General features: G+C 39.6%; 1 protein-coding gene across 3 annotated transcripts in view; it reads right to left on the bottom strand.

The window, feature by feature from the left end:
* CSMD3 (CUB and Sushi multiple domains 3) overlaps positions 1-20,062 on the bottom strand; it is a 688,054-nt gene that overhangs the window by 22,549 nt on the left and 645,443 nt on the right. For all 3 annotated transcript variants that reach the window (XM_054193012.1, XM_054193014.1, XM_054193015.1), the window contains 4 exons: positions 13,959-14,138; positions 10,015-10,188; positions 6,648-6,821; positions 6,315-6,388 (listed from right to left, as the gene is read on the bottom strand). In XM_054193012.1, coding sequence (XP_054048987.1) covers positions 6,315-6,388; positions 6,648-6,821; positions 10,015-10,188; positions 13,959-14,138 — 602 coding nt within the window. The remainder of the gene's footprint in view (positions 1-6,314; positions 6,389-6,647; positions 6,822-10,014; positions 10,189-13,958; positions 14,139-20,062) is intronic.

Below are 20,062 nucleotides of genomic sequence, written 5' to 3'. Positions count from 1 at the left end.
CTTTATATCCATAGTAGTAACAAGAATCTATTATGTGCAGAATAAGCTATTCACTGCTAATGTGATGTGGTATAGCGAAGTAGAGGACCGGCACGGGAATGATAGCAAAGGCCTTGAGAAACAGAGACACAGAATACTGTGAAGAAGAGTACAGGTGTGGATATGATAAGACATATGACACAGGGTTGGCACTGGAGACGCCATGGCTGTGAACAACTCACCCATGTTCACTTAAAAGAAATGCAGACCTGGACAGAATCATGTTTCAGAAGTAAAAAAGAACAAGTATCTAACACAGATGAAATGCACCTAATAGAGTAGATTGAAATATACTGTGGAGCTGCAGTATGAGTGGTGTAAAAATGTGCTAGAAACTTTACAAATAATCCCAGGTGAATCAAGAATGACAGAGGAGAGGAAAAAAAAAAAAAAAAGAGAAAAAAGAGGAAAAAAAAAGCCAAAATCACATTCCTGCCAGTGAAGCACTCCAGGTGCTGACACCAACATCCCCCACTGATACCAGGCTGAAGCCACAGAACTCAGGATCCTGAGAAGCAGAAGGGAGCAGGAAAATTAGGTGGTGTCTGATAAGGCTTAAACTAATTTTTTGCATCGGTCTTCACCGGCAAGGGCTCCGATTTCCACCCAAGTTACAGGATGCAAAGGCAGGGTCTATGAGAATGAAGAACCACCCACTGTAGGAGAAGATCAGCTTCAGGACCATCTGAGGAACCTAAAGGTGCATAAGTCCATGGGACCAGATGAAATTCATCCATGGATCCTGAGGGAGCTGGCAGATGAAGTCGCCAAGCCGCTTTCCATTATATTTGAAAAGTCGTGGCAGTCTTGTGTGGTAGTCTTGTGTGGTAGTCAGTGGGAAGTTCCCACAGATTGGAAAAGGGGAAACATAACCCCCATTTTCAAAAAGGGAAAAAAGGATGACTCAGGGAACTACAGACTGGTCAGTCTCACCTCTGTGCCTGGTAAGATCATGGAGCAGATCTTCCTGGAAACTCTGCTAAGGCACATGGAAAATAAGGAGGTGATAGGTGATAGCCAACATGGCTTCACCAAAGGCAAATCAAACCTGACAAATTTGGTGGCCTTCTATGATGTTGCCACAGCATTGGTAGATAAGGGGAGAGCAACTGACGTCATCTATCTGGACTTATGCAAAGCGTTTGACACTCCCACATGACAACCTGGTCTCTAAATGGGAAAAGCATGGATTTGATGGATGGACCACTCGTTGGAGAAGGAACTGGCTAGCTGGCTGCACTCAAAGGGTTGTGGTCAATGGATCAATGTCCACATGGAAACCAGTGACGAGTGGTGTTCCTCAGGGGTCAGTACTGGGACCAGTGCTGTTTAACATCTTTGTCGGTGACATAGACAGTGAGATTGAGTGCACCCTCAGCACGTTTGCTGATGACACCAAGCTGTATGGCACAGTTGACACACTGGAGGGAAGGGATGCCATCCAGATGCAGAGGGACCTTGACAGGCTTGAGAGGTGGGCCTGTGCGAACCTCATGAAGTACAACCAGCCCAAGTGCAACGTCCTGCACCTGGGTCATGGCAATCCCAGGCACAAATACAGGTTGGGGGGAGAGTGGCTTGAGAGCAGCCCTGAGGAGAAGGACTTGGGGGTGCTGGTGGTCGAGAAGCTCAACATGAGCAGGCAATGTGCACTTGCAGCCCAGAAAGCCAACCACATCCTGGGTTGCATCAAAAGAAGTATGGCCAGCAGGTCGAGGGTGATGATCCTGCCCCTCTACTCTGCTCTGGTGAGACCCCACCTGGAGTGCTGCGTCCATCTCTGGAGTCCTCACCACAAGAAGGACATAGACCTGTTGGATCTGGTCCAGCGGAGGGCCACTAAGATGATCAGAAGGCTGGAACACCTCTCCTACGAGGACAGGCTGAGAGAGTTGGGGTTGTTCAGGCTGGAGAAGACAAGGGTCCAGGGAGACCTCTTAGCAGCCTTCCAGTACCTACGGGAGCCTACAGGAAGGATGGGGAGGGACTCTTTATCAGGGAGTGTAATGATAGGACACAGGGTAATGGCCTCAAACTGAAAGAGGGTAGATTTAGATTGGATATCAGGAAGAAATTCTTTACTGTAAGGGTGGTGAGGCACTGGAACAGGATGCCCAGGGAAGCTGTCAATGCCCCATCCCTGGAAGTGTTCAAGGATGAGGCTTTGAGCAGCCTGGTCTAGTGGGAGGTGTTGCTGCCTATGGCAGGGGTGTTGTAACTGGATGATCTTTAAGGTCCCTTCCAACCCAAACCATTCTGTGTTTCTGTGATTCTGTGAAATTTTCACTGATGCAGTGGTGATGCCAACTGTGCTAATGGAGACAGCTATACTGTGGTAGTACAGCAATTCTCTTGGAATTTCATCCTACAATTCAATCAACACTAAAGTTCTCATAAGCATGACATTCATAGAAGGAGATTATTTGCAAGGTTATGCCGCATCTGCAGATCAAGTTTCATAAGGCATTTCATAAAACAGAACCCAAAAGCTAACACAGGGCTACCACTACTGTAATGTGGCTATTTTCCTTTCTAAATTCAGACTTCACTTTGTCTTTCTTCAGACTTTAATGGAGGGGAAAATAGCTGAATTTCTACAAAAACACATGTTGGAAAAGTATGAGAAGTAATAAATCTTACATATATGACTGATTGGTCTAAGCAGTTCTAAACTGTTTCTTCAGTTCAGTAGTATCTTGCGTTACAACAGCTTATGGTGAAAGTTCTATAAGCAATTTTCTATGTTACTAGCAATATATCTGAAGAAATATTTCAAAACCATATTTTCTTTCCAAGGAGCAATTTATTTTCCAGATTACAGATGAAGTCAGTATTCACTAAGTGCTAAAGATATTTTGTGTCTGCAATAGCTCTTCAATGTATCACACTGTTAAGGCAGACCTGTCAAATCAAAAATACCCAGGTGAAAGGTAAATGTCCTAGAAGTACATATTCATAACAATTAAAGCAGGTGATGCTACTCATTTACATCCCATGCCTGATATCCAAGTAACACTAAACTAGTATTTTGATGTTATTTGAACACACAAGAAGCTGATATGCTTCTGGCTGCTGAATTAAAAACTGAACAATAAAACCATGCAAAATTTTGTTCTCTCTTTCCTACAAAGCTCCTATTTAACAGTTGAAACACCATTCAAATGTGAGGTGGTGATATTTGTGCTTTTGTTAGTGTAGGTTCCGGGAGGTCAGGTTTTGACACATCTTTCAGTCAAGCCTGGAATTAAGCTGTATATGCCTGAACTTTTCAATTCAATCAATAGGATAGGAAAACAAATAATCAAGAGTCAGGGAACAAAAAAACCCAGTGCTGTGGAAGTTCACGACTTGGCATTAGTATTGTGAAATGCAAGTGACAGCCAGTGATACAGTCAGGTAAAAGAGAGGGTATTGAAAAAGTACTTAAAACAGGACTTCACACATGAAGACTTGAATTCTACTGCGAGGCCACAGCTTGATTTTGCTTTTTCTGAGTCAGAGATATAAATTTATAAGCTTAATAATTAATTCACTTAAATGACGCTATTAATATTAGTTTAAATGTGAAGTATTTATGAGAGTTAAAAATATCCAAATCCAAACCAAAACACACACAGAAAAAAGCCAACCACCAAACCCCCAATGAGATAAAAAAACCTAAAACAACCAACAACCCAAAACCTGGGTTAGAGTCATAAAACCATCTTATATATTCAACAGTAATAACTCCTTGTTATGCATTTGCCAACTGCAAATCATTTTGCTTAATTTTGCATAATGTTTTTAAAATGGTAGAAAATGGATCTATCAGACAAAGGAAAATCAATGCCACCTCATCTTCCATATTTTGGTACAATTTAGAATTATTTTTTACCATTCTGCTGTGGATGGAAGCAAAGGTCATTATTATCCCATTCATACAGGAAATTAAATTCATTTATAATATGCTTGTGGTTTAAATGAGTCATAATATTATTGAATATATGGTAACGTAATATTTCTTTACAGACAATAACTTGTGTAGAACTGGTCATTTTCACTGTTGTTTCCACCCAATAAAGAGCTAAATTCAGCTTCAACTGTAGAAATGATACTCCTACCCTGTTCTGTATTAACTAAGCAATCATAGAGTAACCAGAAATGGCATACAGACATTTAGTTACTATACAAAACCAAGTTCACTACATGAGCTTGAGGATAAGTTGCTGACTAGGTAAGGACACTATAGCTCATACAGTTTAAATTTGCAAGGCACTAACCTTATAACTGTGGGATCAAGTCTGTAAATTCTGCCAGCACTACACTTCTTTTAGAAATTATGTATCAGTTGACATTTTGCCTGGTATTTTGACAGTTAGCTATGCTAGCTGTGAGTGATTCTTTCCTGCACAACTACAACAGCTACATTACAAATGAGAAAGCCTGCATTAACTTCTTCAGTGATAGAAAGCTTATTAATATGACAGAGAAACTGTGACAAGAAAATTGTAGAAAATGGTCATTGCAATGATTCCTTTTTTACACAGTTGAATAAAGAGTTGCCCTCTAGCATAATATTGTATTATACACAAAGGAAGTTAGCCCAAGGATATTCAAGTATAGCCCCTACATATTCTACCTTGGCATGAAACAGCACTCCACTTCATTCCCTGGAGAAAACTGAGACAATTATATTATCACTTGCATATGATTGTGATCTAGCACAACCTGAAAACCCAAAGATTGCTAAAACAATCACTAAGCAGGTTGATTACTGTGTAAAGGCTACCAAAATGACAAAACAAAGAAGTTTTTGGCCATGAAAATTTGACAAGTCTTTAACTACACACTTTGCTTTTAAAAACTAATTTCATGTTATAAATCTGCTCAAATTTCAATCAGCCCTTTCTTGCATTTCTGGAAATCTGCAGTTTTTGTTTAACTCCTGCTACTAGACAGACACCACATACAAGGGAGCTGCTAGCTTACTCTTCTGCCTAGTCCTCTTCGCATATCTGGAGCTTTTAGCCCTGACACCAGACACAGAGGTAGCAGGATAGTTTAGACTCTTAGGTTTTTTGCAGCTGCCTTATAGATTCCTAGCAAATTATAGGACACATTTTTGCATCTGTACACCATTCATCCATGAAAAACATCTCACTGATGTCACTGCTTTGTGAGATTCAGAAAACCAGAAGCATTTTAAATTTCACAATTCCGTTTCCAACAGAAGTATATGCAAACACCATTTTCCACAACATACCCTTGTAGAAAAGGTGGCCAACAGCCTCCTGGGCTGCACCAGGCAGAAGATTGCCAGCAGGTGAAGGGAGGCTCTCCTCAGCACCGGTGAGACACAAATGGTTGCTGGGTCCAGTGCTGGGCTCACCAGTGCAAGAGAGAGAGGGACATACTGCATTAACTCCAGTGATGGGCCACCAAGGTGATCAAGGGACTAGAGCATATGGCATACAAGGAGTGACTGAAAGAGCTGGAATTGGCCAGGCTGCAAAAGAAAAGGCTCAAGGGGAATCTTAGCAGTGGGTATTAAAACTTAGTGGGTGCAGGAAAGATGATAAGAGGCAGACTTTTTTTTCAGTGGTGCCCAGTGACAGGACAAGAAGAAATAGGCACAAACTGAAACATAGGAATTCTGTTTAACAATTAAAAAACCATTTTCACTGTAAGGGTGACCGACTTGGAACAGGTTGCTCAGAGAGGCTGTGGAGTCTCCATCTCTGGAAACATTCAAAACCACCTGAACACAGCCCTGATCAACCTGCTCCAGCTGACCTTGCTTAGAGAAGAGGGGGTTAAACTAGAAGCTCTCCAGAGGTGCCCGCCAACCTCTATGACTCTGTGATTTATTCGTGGTCACATAATTTCCAAATGCAACAACAGAATTGCCCTCAGGAGAAAAAAAATCCACTGTTTTTTAGAGTATGTCTACACTAGCAGTTTGGCACACAAGTATATAAACTTTTTGGAAGAAAAAATCCTACTTGATAAACAGTACAGAACACTTATATATTGGTGTATTGGTGGGGAGATAATGAACTAACTCCAAGGTGAAAACAAGCAGACCTTGATCACCAGGGTTTCACGTAATGCATTGCTAACAGGGACACAAGGTCAATGTAATCCAACAGCTAGAAATACGGAAAGACAGCAACACTCCAGCAACCAGATCTTGCAAGGCAGGAGCAGTTTCTGGACCTCTAATCAGAAGTTTCTAGACTTTGAGGTAGTATAAAAATATTTTAATATGCAAGTTAATAAAAAATGGTATACTCTACCTGATAGCCAAATGTGTTGTTTTGTGACCCGTGCCTTGGGACTCCTGGATTTTCACATGCTGTACGAGTAGGTTCTTTAAAAAAATTACAATAAATTAAAGACAAACCAACTTACAATATTTTAATGAAATACATGAATGTATAACAAAATTAAGCTTGTTCAAGAACATGCAATTAGCCAATGAGAGAAACAAAAATAAAATGACCTGATTCTTAAAGAATATAGAAAAACACCAGGATAATTCAAAATAGCTGAAAGCTCCTAGATTGACTTAGCAGGAAAAGGGATAATAAGCATTTCAAGAAATTTCAGTACTAGGGGTGTAACCTTACCTATACATCGAGGAGAAGAACCACTCCACGTGCCATCTGCTTGGCAAATCCTGGTGCTGGAGCCAACCAAAATAAAAGGAGGATTGCAGCTGAAAGAGACTTCTGACTGATAGATGAAGCTTTTGCCTTCTCTTTTCCCTTGAGCAGGTACTCCAGGGTCACCACAAAACTTTGCTGTGAGAGAAGAGACGATAGAAATGTCATTTGTCAATATAGACAAAAATAACGCTTTCCTGAACTCGGTCAAGCAGATTCAAGCAATCTAAAAGTCAAACACTAATAAGCTGTTGTTATGCAGGATAAATTTGACTGCTAAAAACATATTCTTAAATTGATCTTTTTACTTTATACCTTTCTCCTAAAGATTCATTTTGTCTACAGCATGGCATAACTAAGTAAATGCACTGCTGGCAAATTTACTGTCCTTCTGCAGTATAAAGCACTGATTATTGTCAGAAGCTGCATTTTAAATAATTGATTGAGGAAATGCAATCAGCTACAGTAATGCCTGTGACATCAGATTCCCTGACACATCATGAATTGCAATATTGTAGAGTCTAATTTAATATCAAACAGAAAATGCTGTAATACACACACAAAAAATAAAACATTAACATGGATGTGTGCAATGACATATTTCTAAAAAGACAAGTTGTACAGACAGTGAAATTTTCTTCTCCATCTTTCTCCTCTCTAAACAAAATTTAAATAACATCTCTTAAACAAACACCTTCAAAATACATTTCTAATATCTTTATCTTTGTCACCTATGCCTTAAGCTTTCCAAAGGACCTGCTTACATGAAATGCTCCTGCCCTTTACCTCTCACCACAGACACTGACTGTATGGGAAATCCATGCACACACACGTTGTTGAAGGAAACAGACTTAATCTGTACCTACCAGAATTGTTTACAATTTCACGGTGTTATGTGGCATGGGACTGTCTGATGAATTGTAAGCCAAACTCTGAAAAGATCTATGAATTGAGGATAGTGCCACACAGTGAACCTCATCTGATTGACAGACAATGGTCAATCGTCTGTCATTTATGTTTTCATCAGAAAATTCTGTGGAAGTCTTAACTTGAAAATACATGAAGCACTTATAAATTTTTAACACAGAAGCTTGAAATTGTCTCCTGAACAGTTCTTTATATCAACAAAATAGCAACCATTCTCAAGGAAAAAAAAACAGCCTAAAATTAAAACATCAGGATTTTTTTTAAGTTTATTAATTTTTTATAAAACTAAGTAAATTCCACCACTCAGTTGTCAGTCTACTTTACCCAGTCACTCAATAGCTACTGAATATCTGCTTTCTATATAGGTAACCATGGAAACCAGACACCATTGTAAAACATGGCAGTTTTCCTCCGATATTGGAACAGGGAACTACAGAGCAAACTAAAGTTTCAGCAATCTCAAAGCTCTGTCAGTGCTCCCACTCCCGCTGGAAATATTTTCCTAAGGACTCTGACAGCCTTTAACAGACATCGGGCCATGAAGCTCTGACACTGAGGCTGTGAGGCTAGTCTCATTCTTCAAAGACATTTAATTGATTAACAACTTATACCTGTAGTTAGGAATTTTCAGGCACAGGCCTACATTTTTTTGCCATCTCTTGCCAAGCTTATAAAAACAGCAGTCCTTTACTCAAATTACTATATGAATAATTAAGTAGACAAATTCACTAGGCCATAGATGACAAATACTCAACCAAATACATGACTATACTCCATTCTGAAAAAATATTCCATTTTATAACTATACCTTGCATATCTTCAGCTACAGGCTCTATGGAACCAAGCTGGGAACTAAATTTCTGATGTCAAGAACTGCTTAAAGATTGCTCACTAAGAACGACTTTCACCAGCTCCCTCTCATTTCTGCCAGATGGCAGCTAGTTTAATCTCTTTGACAAGCACTGGCTGCCAATTGACTTCTCTTGCAAGCCAATGGACATCATTGCACATCAACACCATTGCACATCAACACCATTCAGTTAATGTAATCTCTGCATGAAACAGCCTTTAATTCTCAGGCAGCTGCATTCTGTGCTAACTATACCTTTTAAAAAGTTTAAAGGTGGAGATGCTTTTTCAAAGAATATTGCAGTATTGAGTATTCCAACCTCAAAGAATACAAATATCTTGTGGTATCCAAAAATGAATGTAAAGACACAGTATTTCAATCTAGAAAAAATTATGAAAAAAATTTTCATGGTTTTTGATGTTCATATATAGTGGACTCTAGAAGAGCTTCATCTACAGAACTTAAACAACAAATGGTGGGGTCTTTTTCTTCCAGAAACAGTGCCTTTCACCATGTTCCAGCTCTGGCACATAAAATTTCAGCAACATTAAGCAACTGTTGTTGATGATATGAGGGTATCATTAGGAAAAGAAAGGAAAAGATCATCTATATGATACACTTTCATAGTAGTAGGATTTAGCCAAAACAGAGAACATTTTTTACAGGGAGAGCTGAAGAATGCAAAAAATAGTAAAAGAACGAGAACTGCATTTTGCAACATTTAGCAAGCTGTCAAGCTTGAATTAAACTTCACAAACTATAAAGCCACGAAGATTAAATTATCCACTTCCAGTTAGACTCCTTGCTCTAGGCCACTACAGAGTTTCAGTGGTATACCTATTGTACAAATAACCACAAACCTCCTTCTTCAGTGCAATCATTTCAATATCTCTCAGAAGCATCCCAATCACTTCTTTAAAAAGATTCTTTAAATAATGAGTGGGATAACACCAACCTAAAGAAAAAGTCACATTTGCTATTGTAATGAAATTTGTAGCAATATAAAAATCCATCAATGTTATATTTTTCAGGTTATAATGAAATTTACTGCATAAAACGTATGACTTAATTTAGCGTAAAGGGAAAAATAGACAATTGTGAAGAACTCACTCTGGGGTCTAGTCAACATTACCAAGAGCAAAAACTTACTGTGATATCAGAGAAAGTTTAGGATGAGTGATGAGCAAATAAAAGAGATTATAATGAAACTTCCCCTATTCCACATGTAGCTGAATCTGAAAACAGGTCAGCACCTCTTAATCTTCTTTTGCGTTGGATTATTTGGTATGTGTTACCTGTAATACTTTTTCGTATTTGTGTTTCAGGCTTCCTATATGATCAAAAAGGATTTACAGATATTCCTATGTCTTCCTCAATGTACAAATTATGTTACAAGTTTGGAAAACATAGAAGGGTTGTATTAGTCCCAGGTTTGAAATGAACTGAGCCACTGCTGGAGGTAGGAAGAAAAAACAAAAAGTGTGACATTTTTAAAGAGGAGAAAAAGCAGTATAGTTGAATAAAGAAATACGGGACCATAAAGTAAATACATACGCAAGCACTGAGGTACTTCACCACTCCATGTTCCATTCCCAACGCAAGTCAAAACAGCAGGAAAAGAGAGTTCATATCCTGGAGAGCAGACATAGCTAATGCTAAATCCCCAGTCCAAGTTTGTTCCTTCCAACCTTCCATTAGAGATCTGCGGAGGAGTTGGGCAGGTAACAGCTGCAATAATATTCAAAGTAATTAGGCCCAGCTGCTGTAAATATCCCCAGTGTAGACTATTACTAGAAGAACCATATGTGCTAATTTCACCTTTTTTAGAGGACAATACAGTCAGGACATGCTATCTTCCTCACTGTATTCTTGCCACATTTCCTGAAGTTAGTACTTCTGGTTTCCTCCATTTAGGAGACAGTGGCTGATTGATGAAGTGTCTTAAATAAAACAGGATGCTGCATCAAACCAAATAGGAAGACTACCTAAAAAGCAGTATGGAGACTATGAAGTGTATAACATTTAAGGCCTGTCTGGTAGTATACTACAAAATGATTTTGTTTGTCTGTTTAGACAACACGGAGTACAATTATCTTCAGTTACTGTGATAATAGTCAAATACTTTGTTCCTGTTAACCAGCTTAGGCGTTTCCTAGATATTAATGCCCAGGGATGAAATTCCAGGATGATTGCTCCACAACATGACTTGAAAGCCTGTTTCTAAGTACCACAGTTTGGTTAGTATTTGCTTCATGAATAGCTCCTCACCAAAAAGCATTTAGCTTCTAGCTAGAGGGAGAAAATGTAAGGATTTGCAGCCTCTTGAAATTGTCAGTGTTTCTACCCCTAAGAAGGCCAACAAGAAGCATTTCAGTATAATTCTGAATTTCCAGGATGCCCAGGAAAAAATAGGAACATCTTCTCAGTTGTAGGAAAGAGGACTAACAAGCACCACAGAAGGACAGTAGAAATAAACAGACATAACTGTAGTGATGAAGATAAAAGTGCTATTCACTGGACAATGTGGTAGTAACAGACAATTGCTAATGGAGAGCTGAAGGGAAAAGGGTAATAAAGCAGTAAAAAAAAATCTGAATCAAAAAGGAAAGGAGGAAATTTAGGCCAAAGTTACTAGAACGAATGAAAAAGAGAAAAGGGGTAAAGAGAAAAAGCTGAAAAAAACTGTGCTAGCAAAAGAGAAAGAAAGCAAATGAAATAAGAATGATTTAATTTAGAGGAGACATTTGGGGTAAATGAGAAAAGGTGGTGACTAAAAATATAGCAGAGAACATACAGGTCACAAGAACGGAGGAAATTAAAAGCTGCACTCATAACCTTTAAGCTTATGTTTAGACAGCTGTCATCTTGCAGGCTTAAAAGAAGTCAGAGTCACTAGATCAGGAGTACTGTATATTTGAATGTGATCAGAAGGTTCACCATGTGCCATCTCTTCATTCTTATACACTCCAGCCAGAGAATCTCAACTATTCACACCACAAAGATGCTCTGCAGCATCATTCATGGCTGTTTGAGAGTGCTGGATGAAAGTAATACTATTATCAAATAACCCTTTTCCTACCAGTAAACTAAATCTAAAATTTAAGGCCTTATTTTTTATACTATCTGATTCATAGTTTAAAAAAAAAAAAACAAAAAAAAACCAACAAAAAACAAGCAAAACACAGCAACCAACAAACCCAAAAAAGGACATGATAACTTTTGCAACACTTAATAACAGTAAGTCAAAATAACTACTCCAAGCAGAAAAAGTCTGTCCACATTCTCCAAGAGTTTCATGACTCCTTTTAAAAAGATCTGTATGTTTTTACTTCTGAGCTGAATAATACTTGAAGAAATAGCCGTCAATAATTAGGGAAGGAGACAGAAGTAGCAGCATCAAAATAGGTGTAATATCAGAATTTTGGGGTGAAAAAAGCAAACCAAAACAACAGCCAGCAACAAGGCAGAACGCCTCTCTAAATATTTTTGTCAGAGATTTAATCATAAATATGTACAGCAACATTTCTTAGTTTAAGAGCTGAAAGTATATTACAAATGTAAGTCTGCAAAAAAGACAATGCTTGAATACTTGAATATTTAGTCGCAGGCCTCCTGTTCCAACTAGGCAAAGCCAGAGAATTATTTATATCTTCTATTTCAATGGCACTGCAACAATTACACATCCATTTTCTGCCCAGTTGATTTTCCAATTATTTTAACTAAATGGTACCAGACGACAGAGGTTACCTTCCTCTTGACAGTAAGAACTAATGGTTATACATTTCAAACACACTACTGCATATTATATAATACTTTTAATTACACAAACAAAAAAATGGGGGTTATTAACTTACCTAGTGCACTCACACAAACCTATGTGGAGTAGAATGAAATTCTGAAAACACTAGAGATTCTGCATATGATTATGATTTAGTATTTATACAAGCCACAAATATGTATGACCTAAACCCAGAAAGACTCAAAAACTCAAGGCCAAAATTGACAGTCTAACTCTATCTTTGTATAGTTTTGTTTAAATCAAATCAGTTAGATCTCGTACTCCCAGTTAGATGCCCTGTAGTCCTTAAGAATTTAAGGCTGGGAGACTATATCATAAATACTTGTTCTGTCTTATGATCTTCTAGCTGTTTTCTTACAGTCACTCTTGGAGACGGACAGACTCTTGGTTAATAGGACCAGGATGGTCGTTCTTGTAATTGAAGCTGAGGCTGGCTAAGAACACAATACAAATAGAAAAAAAAAGTTAATTGTTAAGAGGATCTCGAAGTCTGACAGCCTCAAAAATGTGTTGGAAAAATAGCTTTAAAAACTGACATTAATAAAGGTGATTCAGAATTAAACTGAACTTGGTAAGATATTTGGAGAATTATACTCAGCAGGGAAAGTAATTGCAAATGGGATTGAGATCTGAAGATTATTTGATCTGATTTGATCAATGAATTCAGGGGACAAAAATTACAATTGCTGACCGTACTTGTTGAAAACAAAACAGAAGGTCGCAGGATGAGAACAAAGTAAATACAAACTTAGTTGACTAAGTTTTAAAAGATTAGAGACCAGACATACTTGATGTGAACCCAGAAAGAAAACACCAAAAAGGCAATGGTGCTTCTCTACAGCTGTGGTATCAGGAAGAGTGAGGAAAATTACTCTAGAGGGAAGATGTTTTAGGGTTTAGCAAGCAAGTGGGTTTCTCAGAGAAAATTGATTTGATGACACAGATAATGTGATCTTTCAGTAGCATTCAGATTTTTTGCTGCTCAAATTTCAACAGACAGCATTAAAAAAAAATTTCCAGTAAAAGAGAAAAATCAGGAATGTAATTAGTAAAGGAGAGAAAAGGAAGATCTTGAGATTAATCCTTTCAATTTTCACAGTAGAGAAAATAACATGAAGCATAAAAATGTTTATTAGGAAACCTGCTAGAAGGATTTAGTCTTTTTGCTGAGTATGTTGATACAGCACAGTGATGCTCAAAGGTGCATGTCTAATGAAGGAGGTATAGTAGAAAAATCTTAGTATTATGGATAGGGTAACCCAGAAAAATTTGCCTTTGACAAAGTTCAGTTGTATAAATGCAGGCCTTTCCCATAGATGTCTATTACATGCTTGAGTGGTCTTTTTGTAAAGACAGGGACATATATAGGATCATTTTTAGTATGACATGCTAACCTTAAAAAATAAAAAAACAAATCTGAACCATCATTTCATATCGGCTAATTCAGTTTAGCAGCAAAGTAATACAATGTTCTATAAAGTTACAAAAAACTGTTCAGTATACTGTGCTGGTATCAAAAATAGAAGGGAAAAAAAGCAAAGGATGAAGTGACCGTTCCTGCAGCCAAAAAGTCAATTCAGTGCTTTCATACTAACACTAAGTTTTGAATGCTGTGGAAATATTTGGCTCACTCATTACAATAAACAGTGGATGTAAATGTCATCGAAGAAATAGTTGACAATCAAAATAAATGTTGTACCTTTGCATGTTGGGATTACGCCACTCCACGTGCCATTGCTAGTACAAGTGCGAATTAAGGAGCTATTTGATTCCATTGTATAACCAGGTTGGCACATATAAGTAACATTTTGTCCAACAACATAATCATCACCATATCTCATGCCGTTGGCTGGGACTCCTGGATCTCCACAACTGATAACTGCAAGTAAATAGTTGAGGAACAGATTTTAAAACCTAAACGTGATTTATTTATATGTCAGGGGAAAAACATAGTGCAAAACTAGGAATTTATTGAGGAAAAAAAGAGAAAGAAAAATTATCATATATCTTATCTCCATCAAGAGAAGATAAACATATATGTCATCTGAATTAGCTGCCAAACACAGTATGTGGAGCTGTATAACAGATACATTTCAAGAACATCAATACATCTGTTCAACAGTAGAAGTAATGGACTGTACAGTTTTGATCACTAAAATTACAAGATTATAAAATGAAAAAAAAAAAAAAAAGCAGGAAATAATCCATATGTCACTACCACCCTTTCATACCCTCAAATTTTCCTATCAGTTCAGAGTTTCATTATTAAACAAGCACATATCTATTGTTTAGCTTACTTTTCCACGGGTACAACCTAAAAGGAAACAGTTTGGAAATTTTAAGATATATGTCTGCAAAAAGCTCCCACTTTGTAAATGCTCACATGGTTACTATGTACATAAACAGATGAGAATGGTCAGGCAATGCCCAAACATGGGCCATGGCTTATGACAAAATTAGGCTCATAGGACTTCAATGAGTGTGAATTGTAAAAACTCTTGTCAATTCTAGTGTTAAGAAATAATTTAATCTCCTAATGAGATTAAATTTCATAAGGAGTTAATAGAGAACTATATCATTATAATCTGGGAATAAAGTTAAAATAGGTAAGTTTTTCTCAAACCTGGTCAACATGAGTTATCAATTTATGGAACAGTTTTCAGAGTAAGAAATCTTGATAACTACAGTGGCAACGATAAAAAGATACTGTTTTCAGGAAAAAAAAATCTAGTTCATACAAAATACACCACCAACATGTTTTACAGTTTATCTTACAGTAAACTTGACAATCCCCCTACAGCAATGTTATTGCTTTTGAATAACTGAGGGAGGCAGTTTCCTGGCAGAAAGCACATCTTGTCCACTTAGAATCATAGAATCATAGAATCATAGGGTTAAAGGGACCTCTGGAGATCATCTAGTCCAACCCCTCTGCCAGAGCAGGTTGCACAGGAATGCGTCCAGGAGGGTTTTGAATGTCTCCAGAGTTGGAGACTCCACCACCTCTCTGGGAAGCCTGTTCCAGTGCTCTGCCACCCTCAAAGGAAAGAAGTTCCTCCTCATATTTAGGTGGAACTTCCTATGCTCAAGTTTGTGCCCATTACCTCTTGTCCTGTCGTCGGGCACCACTGAAAAGAGCCTGGCCCCATCCTCCTGACACCCACCCTTTAAGTATTTAGAAGTGTTGATAAGATCCCCCCTCAGCTGTCTTTTTTCCAGACTGAAGAGACCCAAATCCCTCAGCCTTTCTTCATAAGAGAGGTGTTCCAGTCCCCTAATCATCTTGGTAGCTCTCTGCTGCACCCTCTCCAGCAGTTCCCTGTCCTTCTTGAGCCAGGGAGCCCAGAACTGGACACAGTACTCCAGATGCGGCCTCACCAAGGCAGAGTAGAGGGGGAGGATGACCTCCCTCCAGCTGCTGGCCACACTCTTCTTGATGCACCCCAGGATGCCCTTGGCCTTCTTGGCCCCAAGGGCACATTGCTGGCTCATGGTCATCCTGTTGTCCACCAGGACTCTCAGGTCTCTCTCAGCTGAGCTGCTCTCCAGCAGGTCAGCCCCCAACCTGTCCTGGTGCATGGGGTTATTCCTCCCCAGGTGCAGCACCCTACACTTGCCCTTGTTGAATTTCATAAGGTTCCTCTTTGCCCAACTCTCCAGCCTGTCCAGTTCTCTCTGTATGGCGGCACAGCCTTCCGGTGTGTCAGCCACCCCCCCCAGCTTTGTGTCATCAGCAAACTTGCTGAGGGTGCACTCTATCCCCTCATCCAGGTCATTGATGAATATATTGAAGAGGACTGGACCCAGTACTGACCCCTGGGGAACACCACTCGTCACTGACCTCCAACTAGACTCTGTGCCCCTAATCACTACCCTCTGAGCTCTGTCTTTCAACCAGTTATCTATCCACCTTACTGTCCATTCATCAAGCCCACTTTTCCTAAGCTTCCCTATGAGGATGCTGTGGAAGACCATGTCAAACGCCTTGCTTAAGTCAAGGTAGACCACATCTACTGCCCTCCCCTCATCTATCCATCCAGTCATGCCATCATAGAAGGCTATCAGATTAGTCAGACATGATTTCCCCTTGGTGAATCCATGTTGACTACTTCTGATAGCTTTCTTTTCATCCACATGCCTTGAGATGACACCCAGAACGAGCTGTTCCTTCACCTTTCCAGGGATGGAGGTGAGGCTGACCGGCCTGTAGTTCTCTGGCTCCTCCTTCTTGCCTTTTTTGAAGATTGGAGTGACATTGGCTTTCCTCCAGTCCTCAGGCACCTCACCTGTTCTCCAGGACCTTTCAAAGATGAAGGAGAGCGGCCCAGCAATGACTTCCGCCAGCTCCCTCAGCACTCTCGGGTGCATCCCATCGGGGCCCATAGACTTGTGAATATCTAATTGATCGAATTGATCCCTCACTCGATCCTCCTCAACCCAAGGGAAGTCTTCTTTCCCTGTTACTTCCCCCAATGCCTGGGACTCCTGAGGGTTGGGCTGAGCAGTAAAGACTGAAGCAAATAAGGCATTCAGTAACTCCACCTTCTCTGCATCCTCCGTCACCATGGCTCCTGTCTCATTCAACAGTGGGCCCGCAACTTCTCTGGTCTTCCTTTTGCTTGCAATATACTTGTAGAAGCCCTTCCTGTTGAGCTTGACATCCCTAGCCAGGTTTAATTCCAAGGCGGCCTTGGCTTTCCTTGTTTTCATCCCTGCATTCACTTCTTACTCAATGCCAAAGCATGGCTGATGTGAATGGCAGTCTGTCTATATCCTGGTTTCCAAAATAAGAAAACCCATGACTGCATGTTTGTAGCGTATTCTGGCCAGGTCCCTTGATCTAAATAACTGGGGAACTGAGAATGCAAAGTATATAGTATGCCTGCTCTACAGTTTATCAGAGTCTGAGTAATTAAGCTCCATGTTTGAAATCTTAAAAAAACCACAAATAAATAAATGTTCCACACAATCACTGCCTATGGATAAAGAAGAAACTGTAAAACATACCACAGGGTTATCTGGGTTAGTCCAGAGGTAGCTAGTGCAGTAATAAAAAAAATTGGAGATCAGCCTATTTTATTTTATCTAGTAACATGGTAATTTTTTTTTTTTTTAAACTTAAAAAGTCAAAGATGGAGCTGTGAAAGACAGAACTGTTTCTCTTAGTTGCATGAGTATATTCAAATACTCTATATGTTCTACTTTTCTTTATTTGACATATTCCATTTACTATCCTTAAGGTTGCAAATTCAACTAAAATCATCCTTGATATTTTTCCAGGTATACTATTGCTTTTGCTGGATTACAACATAATTCTCATGCATTTATCCTTTTTTCCCTAATTCTTGTTTCATCTCCTTAGATTTTCCTGTATGAAGAATATTTCAAATCATTGCCTACAAACTTAAGAACATGCAAATACCATACACCGTATATGATCAAACAGCTCCACAAACTATCCATTTACTTTATATTGCTGAAAATTATTTTAATTGTATATTTAAATCCAGCTTTTTCATTGACCTTCCTTACAATCTCCATTTATTTCTTTTGGTCATTAATACAAACTTTTTGCTTCTTCCACTGTTACTGTTACTGTAATGATTGTACCCTTTCCCGCTACTGACACTTTAACATTGATGCATTATACAGCAAGAGCCACCATGACTTTAGCAGATCTCTAGATTGTTCTACCTTCTTAAAATTCCTATTTTCCTATCATTAACTTTTCAAGCCATATTTCAAAGGAAAAAAAAAAAAAAACAGACCTGATTTTCTTTCGTGTGTTTTTGCTCTTTTGTACTTCCTAGTCTTTTTCTTACTATAGGAAAAAGAGTTGTATGAAAGAAAAGACTTAAGGGGAAAAAAGAATCATTCTTTGTATTACTGTGTTGTAACATTAGAACTCTTCATAAAGGTGGATGTGAGTGGTAAGAAAAAGATCCTTTTGCTCTCTTGTCTTATACTGCAGCGTTTGACTTTCAAAGAAAGCAAAAGCAGATGTAAGCAGGTGACCTAGATTTTACTGAGATACTGTGTTTTGTCATAAACATAGGAATAAAGCTTTAACTAAAAGAAACACACAGTAGTTACTTAGCAGGTGCAGTGGCATTTTCTGAAGTTCACAGATTTGGACCGTCAGAGAATCACATAATAACTGAGGTTGGAAGGGACCTCTGGATGTCATGTTGTCCAACTCCCCTGCTCAAGCAGTCCATCCAATGACCCAAACTTGGACCACCTCCACTTAAGTCACTATAGTAGGCAGAAAACCACCTTAAATTGTTGTAGTGATCCTGACCAGAATGCATCGAGGAGTCAGTGATCCACAATACAGTTAACCTGAGGAGCCCCAGGCCTCTGCACTGTGCTGAGTGGCTTTCAGACTTTTGCTGTTCTGCACAGACCCCTTGGCCAGGGCACAACTTCAGCCAGCTCATTGAAACAGAGGAGCTGCAGGCATCTCCCTCTCAGTATCAGCAATTACATCAGCTGCATATCCTTGCTTTTTGTCTTGCAGTGCAGGAAGTTTTCTGATGAGAATGTTGTTTCTGTTTGACTGTAGAAATGATAGAGTTGTTTCCTTGTAAGAAAACCCTAGAATAGATTGAATAATTGAAATGGGAGAGTCATAGAATCATAGAAAGAAAGAATGGTTTGGGCTGGAAGGGACCTTAAAGATCGCCTAGTTCCAACCCCCTGCCATAGAAAGGGACCCCCTCCACTAGACCATGTTACTCAGAGCCTCATTCAACCTGGTCTTGAACATTTCCAGGGAAGGGGCATCCACAACTTCTCTGGCCAACCTGTTCCAGTGTCTCACCACCCTCACAGTAAAGAATTTCTTCCTAATATGTAATCTAAATCTACTCTCTTGCAGCTTAAAACCATTATCCCTTGTCCCTTATCACTCCACTCCCTGATAAAGAGGCCCTCCCCATCTTTCCTGTAGGCCTCCTTTAGGTACTAGAAGGCAGCTATGAGGTCTCCCCCGACCTTTCCCTTCTCCAGGCTGAACAACCCCAACTCTCTCAGCCTGTCATCAGAGGAGAGGTTCTCCAGCCCTCTCATCTTTGTGGTCCTCCTCTGGACCCATTCCAACGGGTCCATGTCCTTCTTACGTTGGGGTCCCCAGAACTGGACACAGTACTCCAGGTGGGGTGTCATGAGAGCAGAGGGGCAGAATCACCTGCCTCAACCTGCTGGCCATGCTTCTTATGATAGGATATGGTTGGCTTTCTGGGATGCAAGCATGCCTTGGCAGCTCATGTTGACCTTCTCATCAGAAAACACCCCCAAGCTCTTCTCCTCAGGACCAATCTCAATCCATTCTCCACCCAGCCAGTATTTGTGCTTGGGATTGCCCCAGCCCACATGCAGGACCTTGCAATTGACCTTGTTGAATTTCCTGAGGTTCGCACAGGCCCACCTCTCAAGCCTGTCCAGGTCCCTCTGGATGGCATCCCTTCCCTCCAGTGTGTTGTCCACACCACATAGCTTGGTGTTGTTGATAAAGTTACTGAGGAAGCACTCAATCCCATCATCCATGTCACTGACAAAGATGGTAAACAGCACCTGTCCCGTTACAAACCCCTGAGGAATACCACTCGTCACTAGTTTCCACTTGGACGACAAACTGTTGACCAAAATACTTTGAGTGCAACCATCCAGCCAATTCCTTATTCATCGATTGGTCCACCCATCAAATCCATGTCTCTCCAATTTAGAGACAAGAATGTCATGCGGGACAGTGTCAAATGCTTTGCACAAGTCCAGGTAGATGATGTCAGTTACCCTTCCTTT

This window comes from Rissa tridactyla, chromosome 2 (genome assembly GCF_028500815.1).
Source record: "Rissa tridactyla isolate bRisTri1 chromosome 2, bRisTri1.patW.cur.20221130, whole genome shotgun sequence".
Taxonomy (NCBI): Eukaryota; Metazoa; Chordata; class Aves; order Charadriiformes; family Laridae; genus Rissa; species Rissa tridactyla.
The sequence above is the reverse complement of the archived record's forward strand: the minus strand, read 5'-3'. Positions and strand labels throughout refer to the sequence as shown.